Source organism: Atractosteus spatula, chromosome 4 (genome assembly GCF_055471065.1).
Source record: "Atractosteus spatula isolate fAtrSpa1 chromosome 4, fAtrSpa1.hap1, whole genome shotgun sequence".
Classification (NCBI taxonomy): Eukaryota; Metazoa; Chordata; class Actinopteri; order Semionotiformes; family Lepisosteidae; genus Atractosteus; species Atractosteus spatula.
Window position 1 is genome coordinate 57,324,031 of NC_142709.1, and position 13,296 is coordinate 57,337,326.

The 13,296-nt window shown below is 45.9% G+C and overlaps 1 protein-coding gene across 1 annotated transcript in view; it reads left to right on the plus strand.

The window, feature by feature from the left end:
- abcc5 (ATP binding cassette subfamily C member 5) overlaps positions 1–13,296 on the plus strand; it is a 29,565-nt gene that overhangs the window by 542 nt on the left and 15,727 nt on the right. The window contains exons 2-6 of the mRNA XM_088913219.1: positions 974–1,138; positions 6,495–6,655; positions 6,824–6,979; positions 8,378–8,522; positions 12,967–13,200. Coding sequence (XP_088769345.1) covers positions 1,019–1,138; positions 6,495–6,655; positions 6,824–6,979; positions 8,378–8,522; positions 12,967–13,200 — 816 coding nt within the window. The 5' untranslated portion in view covers positions 974–1,018. The remainder of the gene's footprint in view (positions 1–973; positions 1,139–6,494; positions 6,656–6,823; positions 6,980–8,377; positions 8,523–12,966; positions 13,201–13,296) is intronic.

Below are 13,296 nucleotides of genomic sequence, written 5' to 3' on the forward strand. Positions count from 1 at the left end.
GGCTTTTAACGTTATGCACCAATGTTCAATACTAGAACTGAAATTAAATATTAAAAGTAGCCGTTACCACGGATGACAATGAAATAGCTGAAAACTTGAATCCGCACGAAGACGTCGATGTGCAGGTTTCATACCGCGGACCTGTTGGTTTCAGATGAAAGCCGGGGGACTGAATATCTCCGGTTCTCGGAAGAGAGGGTGTGGGGGCTGGGGTTATTATTCATTACTCGTTGTGGGGCGGCATTTTCTGCTCGTTTCTTCCTTGTGGGAACGGACCTGTTCTCCGTGTAGCCGTCGTGAAAGGAAGCAGGTCTCGGTGATGCTGGGGAGCTCTGTACACCCCGGTTGTCAGTGTGGGGCTAGCCCCGTTCTCGATAGCGGTGAGCTAGTAAAAGGATCAAGGCAAGTTGGGGAACTTGTACCGGCTAACTAACAGCTCATCCGGGTCTCTCGTCTCCAGTACCTAACTGGCTTAAAACGGCACGCTTCCCGTCCAGTGAAGGATGTTGGAAGAGACCGTGGGGAGTCTCTGTTAGGACTGAGACAGCAGGGGTGCGGAAGAGGGGACACCGTCCTGGGACAGTGGTGTCTCACGGCTGCCTCTCGCCATTTCGCAGAAACGGTCCGCCTGGATATATTTGGGGAAGAAACGCTCAAGATCGCGGCACTGGGATCATTGTAAAAGGCAGCCGCCTTAAGATTCCTATTCGTAGAGACGAGCTAATTCAATATGTTTTGCAGGGGCGAACACCAGTAGTCTCTAGTTAAAGGCTTTACCTTCTGGTATCCCTCTTACGGTTAAGTTGGTTTGTTTTTTTTCCGTGATGGGTCATGGGGTTCTGACTAATTTATCTTTATCAGGCCTTGACCCTGAGAACTGCCGAGAGTGTCCTGTGGGAAGCTGAAAGGCATCTTTATAGAGAAGGGAAAGTGCTTAATGATTATGTGCTGTGGTATCTGTTTTTCCTTGCAGTGTCCCTGAGAACTGTCCGCAGGTCTGGGCTGTTGGCAAGAGACTATGAAAGACCTTGAGCTGGGAAAGGACTATGTGCTCCCGAGCCCTGGGTACAGGGGAGTTTCCTGCAGGGACGCGCAGCAGCCCAAGGACTGCAGCAAGTACCACTTACCCAAGGTGCAGGTGAGTGTGCCCGTAGCTGCTGTTCAGCCTGAGCAGCGGATCTGGCTGATTGAGGTTCTGGTGCTGACTCGCTGGAAACTGACAGGTCCATGCCGGCCTTCGTGCTTAGATCTTCTCTTGGAATCGGGTCTGTTTATTATTGAGCGTAGCTGCTTGGGGTGCTGGGCGTTGCTGGAGTTTTCCCTTGAGTCCTTCTGCTCTTTGTGGGTCCCCCCCCTGTCTGGGAATCTGTGGACATCTCGGGGATGAGGGGTCTCTGGGCTATGGGAGGAAAGTGAGATGAGGAGGGCGGGCAGCTGTGATTTGACCAGCGTACCGAACGTTTTTGATTGTCAGGCACCCAAACTCGGAATTAAACAAGCCAACCATGTGAGCTCTAAACGAGTTTAGGCAGGAATGCCTGGTTCAGTCCTCTAACAGTCTGTAATCCTTGCCAGTATTTAAGAAGACCTAGAAAGTCTCACAAAGCCAGGCCTTGAAGCCTTTTGTCTTGGCTGGAGGTGTGATGTTGGGGGGGGGGGGGGAACGTGGTCTAGGTGTTTGTACTGGGGGGGGGCTGTATTGCAGTGCGTTGAGTGTTTAAGCGCAGTGCCGGCTTACTGCGGTATTTCTGGCTGCTTGTGTCTGGGGGCAACGCAGGACGTGCTTTTCCTCGACTTCACAGCCAGCAGCAAAAGTAGAGAGAGCTGAATGTGCTGAAGGCAGGATGAGGAAACTCGTGGAACATGGGGACTGAAGCAATGTCTAAATTGAGTTTTAGTATTAACCGGTCTTGTGCTGCGGCGCAGAGACCTCCACTCGAACAGTTCCAGCAGGCCCTCAGCTGATGCCTGTTCAGAGTTGCATCTGGAGTGGGAGTGCTGGGAGGCTTTTCCCCCCCTGGTCTGTGTTACATTGAGTCAGCAGGATGGGGCTGGGACTGCGCTGCTCTGCTGCCTCTTCCCTGGAGGTCCTCTCCACACTGCTGTGTGCCCATTGGCTACCAGACCAGCAGCCGGCCCACCAATTGCTGCCTGCCCCGCCTGGGTTGAATTATTTACATAACAGCTGCCTTCCCATTGGCTCTCAGCCTGTCAGCGCAGCCAGTGGCGCTGCAGGTAGACGAGATGGAGCGTCTCGCTGACGGCCCAATTGGCTGTCTGGCACTTCAGGGTTCGGTCTTGCTGTCTGTATGTGCAACGTGAGAGCATTAGCAAAACGTGACTGTGGGCTGCCAGCCCTGCACATGCTGTGCAGTGCCACTGTTCGGTGTGCTGCTGCGAAGCAGGATGAAAGTCCTGCTTGAATCGGGATTTTCAAAGGTGCTTTACAGCATTGCACCATCCCTTTGTTAGAGGCAAGACTTCAACGTGGACTTGTCCCTCCCTGTTTTTATTTTGTTTGCACATGGGCTTTATAGGGCCCCCTCCTCACTCAAGGCTGGCTCTGCTAGACCCTCCTTTCAACACTTCCTTTGTTCTGTTACAGCTTGTTGCTATGGCATTCTAGAAATTGTTCCTTTAAGTGCTATCTAGTTTGGAGTTTTTTTTTTAACCTCGCCACCAAAATCAGACTCTTCAAGGGTAATTCTCAAGGTTTGCATTTCTTGACTGAGGCATTGTTCTGGCAGACATATGGATTTGATGAGCCCACACAGGGGGGGGGGGAAAGCAAACCTATGCCTTCTGCTTTCAATCCTGAGGAAGGATTGGAACTTTATCCTTGAGAAGCTGCTTTCGTTCCTAAAGAACTGTTTCGCAGTGCAGCATGTGCAGAGGACACTGATAATCCAACCTGCTTTTTGGCAGCGCTGGTTGAAATGTGCAGGGAGGACATGGGCTTTCATCCAAACCATTAGGATCTGCTAAAACTAGGAATCCATTTTCTTCAGAACTTGCTGTGCAGTGGTATCTAATCGGCAAAAGTCGCACGCAGTGTTTTATTTTCATATTGAACAGTGGTCGCGAATTTTTCTCATGCTGCACTGCCTGCTGAACTGACTACCAGGATGTCCCAAGTCCAGGAAGACGTCTACGGCTTATCTCGGTCTCTCTGAGAAACCATTTGCTTTGTCTGGAAGATACTTGAAAGATTTATTACAGTAAAAGCTTTCGGGAACATTTATCCCTCTGCTGTCCTGTTGTCATGGTAGATATGCATGCGTATATACTCAAATTGTGTATATTTAAATACAGCTAATGTTTATATGTATGCGTGTATAGTATAATGCATTGTTTGCGAAGAAATGAGATGTACTGAATTATTTATCTTTTGTCAACCTTTGGATTAACTCCTTGTGTACCCTCAGTCACTTGGCCGATTAAAGAACCTATATACGCTTGTAAGCTACATGCCCAAATTGCCAATAACGAGTAATATAATGAATACCTTTTATAGCCCTAACTTACAGGGTGGAGTGAATTCCAGTTTCATTTGCATATAAAGGTGTTGGTGTTGACCCATATACTACCATCTTACAATTTTTCTCTTGTAAGGGATGGTTTTTAATGTAGAGCAATGTTTCACTGGTCCACTAGAATATTTGTGTAGTATAAAGCATGGAAAAAAACTGGTCTTAATTAGCTATTTCCCAGGCCACACGCAAACAACATTCAAACAATCATAAGCTGAAAACATCCTGCCTAATCTATCTAATGAGGTCTACAAGTGCCAAGAAAAAGTTTGTAAACCCCCAAAGAAAGTGTGGAAATGTTATAGTTTTACCGCAATAGCCTTCTTGAATCTAAACCCATCTTTGTTAATATCCAATAGGGTTTAGAGTAACCAATTCCATGTCTTTTGAAACAAAATGTAAAAAATTAAATTGAGTAAGGTACAGGACATGTGAAAAAGTAACTAAACTCCTAAGCTCAATCAGGTATTTAAATAATTGGGTAGATGTTGGAGGCTGAGTTTGGAAAATATTAAGATCAGATGCCAAGGGAGTTTAGTCTTCACTGTGAAAATGTCATGATCTTTAATGGCTGAGGACCTTGGGGGGAAAAAATGTTTTGGGCCTCTACAATCCAGTCGCTGAAACAAAGTTACATCCGAAGAACTGTAGGCCCCTCTTCCCTGGGCTAATGTGGCAAAATGACTGAACAAGAATGATGCTCATCGACAGATCGCAAGGAGAAAGAACATTACTGCCCCTCCGAAGCTTTTGCAGAGAGCATGTAAAAGATCCACAAGGCTTACTAGAGAGTTTTCTCAGGACAGATGGGTCAAAGGTCAAGTCTTGGACCTCAATGAGAAATGTTTTCTTTGGGGAAAAATGCAATGCTGCTTTTCAACAGAAGAGCCACATTCCAGCTGTCTAACATAACATCACTTTATTAGCCCCTTTACAATGTCTTGCATTAGGAATTAGTCTTTTTGCATACCCCAGCTTGCTCTCCATGAGACACAGGGAGAGAGAAGCTTGGGGTCAGAGCACAGGGTCAGCCATTGTACAGCACCCCTGGAGCAGTTGGAGTTAAGGGCCTTGCGCAGGGGCCCAACGGAGTAGAATTCCTCTGCCGGCTCCGGGATTTGAACTGGCAACCTTCCAGCCACAGGCGCAGAGCCTTAGCCCCAGAGCCACTGCTCTGCTCCACACATGGTGGTGGGAGTGTGATGATTTGGGGCTGCTTTGCTGCCTAAGGCCCTGGACAACTTGCTAACATTCACACAACCATGAATTCTGCATTTCAGCAGGAGATTGTAGAGAATGAGACTGTCTGTCTGAAGCTGAAGAGAAAGTGGGCTTTGCAGCAAGACCATAATCCTCAACATATAAGCGGCTCTATAAATGGATGGCTGCAGAAGAGGAATTCTGTGTTTTACAATGGCCTAGGCAAAGGCTGGACTAAAACCCCCACTTACATAATATCATCCTTACACTTACATACCACTTTAAAGGTAATGGGGACTCCTCTCCTCCACCACCACCAATGTGCAGCACCTACCTGGATGATGTGATGACAGACAAAGTGCACCACTATGCTGATCACACATCAGCTACTAGTGGGGGATATACCAGAGTAATGAAGAGATGGGGTTTATTAGGAGGCCATGATTGGTGAAGGCCAATGGGAAATTTGGCCAGGACACTAGGATAACACCTCTGCTCTTTTCAAGAAACATCTTAGGATTTTTAATGACCACAGAGAATCAGGACCTCGGTTTTACGGCACATCCAAAAGATATCACCTTTTTACAGTATACTGCCACTATACAGGGTCATTATTATACCCTTTTACCTTATAATTATTCTTCCAGCAGCAACCTTAGCTTTCCCAGGAGGTCTTCCATCCAGGTACAGGCCAGGCTCACACTTGCTTAGCTTCAGTGAGCTGCTAGTTGTGGGTTGGGGGGGGGGATATATTGCTGATGCCAAGCTATGGCAGGACCTGAAGCGCACTGTCCAAGCAGGGCAGCTCCCAGATGTCATCCAGCTGAAGAAGATCTGTATGGAGTAATGGGCCAAAGTTGTTCAAAACCTGTTTGGATCAGTGGTTCCAGGAAACATTTAGTTGTGGTTATTGCTGCTCAAGGAGGAACCACCAGTTACTGAATCTGAAGATTCACATTCTTTGTCACACTTTGAAATTGAGAATCATATTATTTCAGAGTCAATAAATGTTGACAGAACATTTGTTTTTGTCATTTGTTTCATCTGGTTAACTTCATCTATTGTTAGAACGCAAATGAAGGTGTAATAATATTTTAGCTTTCAATTCTGTGAAAATCCTAAGGGGTTCACAAACCATGTTGCATTTAACTGAAGGGAATTTGGTGCTTGAGCAATGAGGAGTTTTTTCAATGAGCTTTTTTGATGCAGCATGTAGGTTTTAAACTAAAGTGAAATGTCACTGAGCTGTTTTACAAGAATGGGTGCTTTTGGTGAGGAAGCCATTTAGCTGCCTTCGTTTTCAATGCACCACACTCGTCTTTCCTCCAGGCATCAGAAATGTCTGATCGAGTGTCTTTTGAGCTGCAGGCAAGAACTTTCCTTAGGTGGCACGACAGAAGGGTCCAATCTGGTTGTTCTGGTTTGGTGAACAAGTTCTCCCTGTTCGTAAGGGACCTGCACGTGATCCCAGCAATGAGTAAGCTAACCTCATCCTAAAATATGACTTTTACCCCTGGAGAAATAACCCGCATTTATTTTCTAAGCTCTGCTCCTATTGCCAAAAAGACAGCTGTGGTATGGATTTGCAACATTTTTTTAAAATAGAACTGAGCGAAAGTTTGAATTTAAAAGGAGATTCTGACTGCTTCTGTGAACCTGGGACATTTTATTTGTTTAGCAAAGTGCATTGCTTTATACAAACTACCTCCTTTGTGTGTTAAGTGAATGAATGCTTTCCTGAATAAATGTGTGTGTCTTCTGCAGCGCCCTTTGTGCCAGGATGCCTTGGAGACAGCAGCACGGGCTGAGGGTCTGCCTCTGGATACCATGACCCTTCCTCACCTGAAAGAGCTGGAGGAAGACAGGCACAGGAGCAAGTACCACCACAGCCTCAGCCTCCTCAAGCCCATCCGCTCCACTAACAAGTAAGCCAGCACTGCAGCAGTTAAGAGCATGCCCGGTCCTTCACCGTATCCCAGTAATGTTCTTGCTCCTCTCTCTGCCTTGAGCACTTCCTCTAGCACATGGTCATCAGGATCTGATAAATTGTAATAGATGTCAGTGACCAAGATATTCTCTTCTTTGTTTTCTAGACACCAACATCCTGTAGACAATGCTGGTCTATTTTCTTTTATGACCTTCAACTGGCTCACTCCTCTGGCCTCCAAAGCTCATAAGAAAGGGCAGCTCTTCATGGATGACATCTGGGCATTGTCCAAGTGGGAGAGTTCGGAGCACAACAGCAGGAGGTCAGTAGTCAGGGCAGACTGTGGATTTGACCCATTGATCATTCTTTACACTATGTTTACAAGCACACAAGCAACAACATACCAGAAAAGTCTCTAATGCTAACTTTCTCATGGAAACTGCTGTACTTCAGTTAAGTCAGCCATTAACCTATTACAATTGTATTTATATGATGCTTTCCTTAAGTGAGGGATCCACTTTCTTCACTGCTGTGCAGCATCCACTTAAGGTATCTGTGCCACTACACAGCTGATAAAAGTGGAGAAGTGAAAAATTGTTGTACTAACTGAATTAAGGGAAAAGTTGGTTAAACACCAGGATTATAGCCTCAATTATTAGGGATGGTACCTTTGGCTTTTTAATAAACAAGTAGTCAGGGTCTTTTGGCTTAAAAACATTAAACAAAGATGGTACAGCACTGTCCCTGCTAACTGTACTGAAGCATTGTTTTTTAAAAATTGTGATCTAGGGGAAAGAACACCACCTACTGCTTCTACACTTGCACTTACGGTAGCAATGTGGGTTTTCCTGGAGGGCTTGCAGCCTTGTTGAGCTTCTGAGATCTGGTGAGATCAGGCTAGAGTTCCAGACTACCATCTCTGTTACAGAGAGGCATGGGGGCTCGGTGGTTAGCACTGCTGCCTTGCAGCGCCGGGGCCCTGGTTCAATTCAATCTGTGTGGAGTTTGTATGTTCTCCCTGCATTTGTTTTGGTTTCCTCTGGATGTTCTGGTCTCCTTACGCAGGAGTCCAAAGAGATGCTGGTAGATTGATTAGCTTCTGGGAAAATTGGCCCTGTTGTGAGTGTGTGCTTGTCTGTGCCAATCTGCCCTGCGATGGACTGGCGTCCCATCCAAGGTGTACTCTGACTTGTGTTCTTTGCTTGCCGAGATGGGCTTCGGCTCCCCCGGGACCCTGAATTGGATGAAGCAGATAGAAAATGGGTGGATGTGTCCCCGTTACAATTTCACTCTCTTGGAACGTGGACTTTCTAGAGGATCTAACACTGACTTTTCCCATTACCCGACTAGAGCCTGTTGTGTGGAAGATTTTCCTGCAGGAAGCCCCTTACCAACTTATAATGTCATAAAATCAGTTTGGTGTAACCTTTAATTTAGTAAAGGTCTAGCTGGGTTCCCCTTCCCTGATCATGAGTGGCAGAACTATGGGGTCTCTCTCCTCTGGGCCCCGTTTTCAGGTCTTGGCTAATTATCAGTTTGAGGGTGGGTTTGCCAAGCTGTCTTACAATATAAAAGTCAGATGGTATGTATTGCATTTGAAACAAAGTAATTTACTGAACACGGGCTGAAAATACTTCCCGTCAGCAGCCCACAAAATAGAAGCCTCCACCCCAAACAATTTCAGTGGTTGTCCTGAGTTCCCAGTGCTCTGTGTGCGCAGGCTGGCGGCACTGTGGCAGGTGGAGCTGAAGAGCCGCGGGGACGAGGCCTCCCTGCACGCCGTGGCCTGGAGTTTCTGCCGCACCAGGCTGCTCCTGTCTATAGTGTGCCTCATGATCACGCAGCTCGCGGGCTTCAGTGGACCAGTAAGTAATACCATCCCCATCTCTCCACTAACTGTACTCACACTGCCCCCTGGCGGCTCACCCTTGCAAGAGCGCCAAGGTGAGGGGTGAAAGGTGAGTGGTGAGCCTGACATCGACTACACTTACCTTTACCAAAACGCACATCTGCACCACCTGGGCTGCGCGTGCTGGGCTTTCGCACTCCATATGCCAAAAGCAAAGCATCTGACCTTACTGGGAGGCTATGAACTGGATAAATGGTTGCATGACTACAATTGGATGCATGTATTTTTGGTAAGGGTAATGGAAGACGATACCATGCTGTAGTCAGCTTGACTTTTTTATTTTATTTTCAGATCTTAACTAAAGCAGAACAGCGATTGTTAAATTAATAGCGTTTCTCCTTCAGTGATTCTGGACTTGGGCTGGATACTATTGAAGTGCTCCTTATGTTAGAGTAGTGGGAGATCTATGTCATTATGTGGAAATCACTTGAACTCTGACTTGTTTGACAACGAGGTGAGGTCAGTCTGGATTAGAGGCTGACCAGGTTAACTAGAGCTTCAGTCTGAAATAAACCCATTTTGTTTAATTTCTCTGGGTGTTCAGAACCATGCTGACTGTTTAAGACCTGGCCTTAACTTTACGGCTTTCAGCATGTTTAATTGCAGAGTGATATTGACCTTCTTTGCAAAAGCACCTGCTTGAATGTGACTTGTAACCTCTATTCCTGTAACTTTACATTCTGCCAGGAAACCCCTTGTAAATTATCTCAAGGGTTCTGGTCCTGGGTAAGTAAATTGAGCTTGGTAGATCAAGGTTGTCTATAGGTAACATTTCATCTTAAAGTATTTTGAACTAATTCTTGTAATTTAGACTAGTCAAGAAGCTAGGGTAATTCTTGTTAACTTCTGTCTTATCTGGGATCAGGTAGAACCTTAGAAGCCACTTTATTTTGACAAATAGTAACCTTTTTAAAATAAAGCCACACCTTTTGCTTCTTTCATTTGTTTTCAGCACCCTATTTCCTTTAATTTCCTTCCACTGATGGAAATCTATCCCCTTTTATTTAATTGCACATAATACGTTTATTTTTGTACATATGTATTGAATAGGTATTTGTTGTTGTTGTTGTTCTTGATACTGTGAAAACTGCAAAAGTGCAAGACTTTTTTCAGATCTAGAGTTCTCTCTGCGGGTGTCAGGGTTAACACACCATCTTTGCCAAGAAGAGCTTCTGTCACTGCTCCACTGCGGGGTACGTAGTGAGTTTATTTCCTTCATTGTCTTTATTAACACCTTGGTGCAGGGCCAGAGCCTTAAAGTATCAGGAGTCCAAGATCATAGCCCTACACCAGTGTTTCCCTCCCCTGTGTCAGCAGGCTGTCAGGGTGTAGAAATTAGGAGTTGCTCTCTGGTTAGCATTAACTATAGTGTGGTTTCCAGACATGGCTTCTTGTGTTAATCTTTCTGCCAGGAGCAATCCTACTAATGTGCCCCACCTCCTCCTGACCCAGTCCCTCCTATGAAAAACTACACAATTAACACCCATGGGTGCGTCAGTCCCACAGCCAAGCCCTCTCGGGTGTGTGAATGACTTTGAAAGGCATTGGAGCTGAGCTCGCTCTGTAGAGTTCACCTCAGGAGGCCCTATTTGATCTGCAGTAGGGCTGTGAAAAAATCTGGAAAAATGAAGGTATGTCGGCCTGTGTATTAGCTTATATGCTCAAGAAGGCAGTGTCCTTTATTCTATGGGTACTTCATTTATTGCTTTTTGGCATATGTAAGGCGAGCAGAATGTGTTCAAGGAAACTTTTAAAATTTAAGCGTAAGAAGGAGCTGTCCTCAGTTTAGAGGTAAGGGTAAGGAGACTAGCCATGTGTCCTAAATGTTAATCCCTGTTTCTTCCTTAGAGCCTCTGATGTGTAGATTAACACGCTACCAGTGTCTGTTTATAGGCTTGTCACTTCATTTTGGAGTTTTTCAGGCAAATGAGAACCAAATCTGACCCAGACTGGTCTCTTCATAAGACATTAAGAGTGGAGGATGTACAACCCAGTTATGTTTATTATCATTTTAAAAGCTTACAGGTGTTCTATACCATTTCAAGTTACCCCGTAAGTCTTAAGTGCCTTTGTTTGTGTATTTGCATGTCAAAATCATACAAACTGAGTTTCAGGATGCAAAGAAGCCCACAAAGATGCTGTATTGCAGAGGTTAGGTAGCGACATTCAGAAGTTTCTTGTAGAAGTGCCCACGAAGATGGTCTCTTGGCCAACACGGCTACTTGAAACTCTAGGGCCATCTCCCAAGCAACAAGCATACGTTTGTGAGCTCTTTCTGCAAGAGTCGGCTGTGTACAGTAGTCCAAAGTCCTGGTAGATGGCTGGAGCTAGTGTGCAGAGGAACAGCTACCCCCTGAATTAAGGCCTGATGGCTGACTCAGTGCCTTGGCGATGGCGACGGCCTTCATTGTTCCAGGTTTGTCTGAGGCCTGCATGGGGCCCAGTCTCCGTGCCGGCTGAACAGGCTGGGGGTGGAAAGGCACAGGAGGAGAGATTCACTACTATCCCAACAGTGGAGCAAGTGACAGAAGCTGTTCTTTAGAATTCACAGGCTGTCCCTATACTGTGGAGAGAAATAGAGGGCGAACCGCGCAGAAACCACTGCCAAAAGCCTGAGAGGTAAGGGCATATTTATTACCCAGGAATGCCTACAGCTAACAGGGTCTTGTTTTTTTTTAATGTATGTTTTTCTCTGCATAGAAATAATTCATAGCCGAAAAGCCATGACAGATGTTTTATCCACTAATCCTACTTTTTTCTAGCCTGTTTGATTTCTTTGTAAAGCACTGCTGGTCAGTTTCCATTTTAAAAATGAAGATGTTTGTTGCTTTATAAGAGAGGCTCATGGTCTTGGTTTTTAATTTTGGGGGGGGGATGCAATACATTTTCTTATGGATACTGGACACTTAACTGCCAAAGGACAACTGCAAAAGACTAAAAACGCATCAGCTCCTGTCCTCCAACAGACTTCTGGGAAAGGGCTTCCTCTCTTTAGCAATGTAACTGAGGGATCATGGGACTCATGCAGCAGTTTGCTTGGTTGTAAGACATGCCTGAGGCATAAGGGAAGAGGGACAAGCTGGGAGTGATGAGGAGCCACCCTGCTCTACCAGGCTCAGGACCTGTGCCAGTGCTGTGCCATCATGTTGCCACCCCGGTGCCTTGGCTGTTTCTGCAAGCCAGTTCTCTCTGTGGCTCCTCCTTTGTTTAGTTTTGAGGTTCCGCACTTCTGGGAGGCTGAAAGAACAGTTATTCGACATCGGCACCCTGGGGTTAAATTCGTCGCGCTCGCTCTCCTGGAAGCGATGAAGCTGGACTTGAACAACTTATATAGTGCTGTTGCTGTCCAGAAACACCAGAATAGTATAGAAATGAATGTCGGGAGACTGAAGTCATATTTTCAGCAGAGTCCTGTCTTCACTTCATGGCATTGCTAATGTCACACTTGGAGGGACAGCGTTTGTGTCTATAAGCTGTGTCCTCAGCATTTGTTTTGTCTTTTCTGCTTTTTTTTTTATATAACCGTGTACCAAGTGTTTGTACTCAATGCACATTTTTTCGCAAATGGTAGAGATGGTTTTGATGCACTCTTTATTTTGCTTTTTTAAAAAAAATCTGAAAGCAATAAAAGCATGCTGTTGTCCTGAACTGTGTATGTATGGTTTGATGGCACTTCCCTTCCTTGGGTAATGCCTGTTAGCTGTGAGCTGGTGGCGATGCCTGTCTGTGTGCATCTCGGTAATTGTATTCTAGAAATACAGAACTGTTTCGCAGGCGCGAAAGGGGAGGCTGTTTCCCCAGATTCCTCAGGTCCTCTGCACTTAGAGGTGAGAAGCACATTGAAAAGAGAGCCTTTTCCGTGAGATTCTTGACTGTTGCTGAGCTGTCGTTTTCTCTTTCTTTCTGCTCGTATTGTCTCTGTATCATTAAACTGCTGATGTTTATTTTCAGGCATAAAAAAACTGCGCCCTCTCCCTCTTCCCCAGTCTGACTGTAGGTACAATGTCTTTATATCCGCACAAACAGAACAGAAAAACTGTACTCAGTCACGTAGTGGAATGTGCCTTGTCTTGCCTTTGTTACAAATAGTCATGTCAGTATTTTCATTGTTTCTTTGTTCTCTTTAAAGATCTTAATAGAGAAGCAATTTACCCAAAGGTAACTCTTCACTGTATATTTCCAAAGAGGTTGTATTTTCTTATTTTTTCCTTTTCTTTTTACCTCAAAAAAGGGTAGTGTGTAGACTTTAACCAGTACTCAGTACTGCTGTTGTTGAATAGGGTTCCATCCTTTGTTTATTCATTTCTTTACTCATTTGAAACGTACAAGCTGGTGTTGCAGTGACTGGCGTCTGGGGATGGCTGCTCACGCCCTGCGTGTTGTCTCCCCCCTTCCCACAGGCCTTTGTGGTGAAGCGCCTGCTGGAGTACACGCAGCAGAGCCAGCCCGACCTGCCCTACGGCTTGCTCCTGGTCCTGGGCCTGCTCACCACCGAGGTCGTGCGCTCCTGGTCCCTGGCGCTCACCTGGGCTCTCAACTACCGCACCGCCACCCGGCTGCGAGGTGCCATCCTCACCATGGCCTTCCACAAGATCCTGCGGCTCAAGAACATCAGGGACAAGTCCATGGGCGAGGTGAGGCACGCGCTGGTGGCAGTGACACTGTCCTGTGGCTTCTCAGTCCCAGACACGGGACTCTGCCAGATACCCCAAAGAAGCATGTCTTCAGAA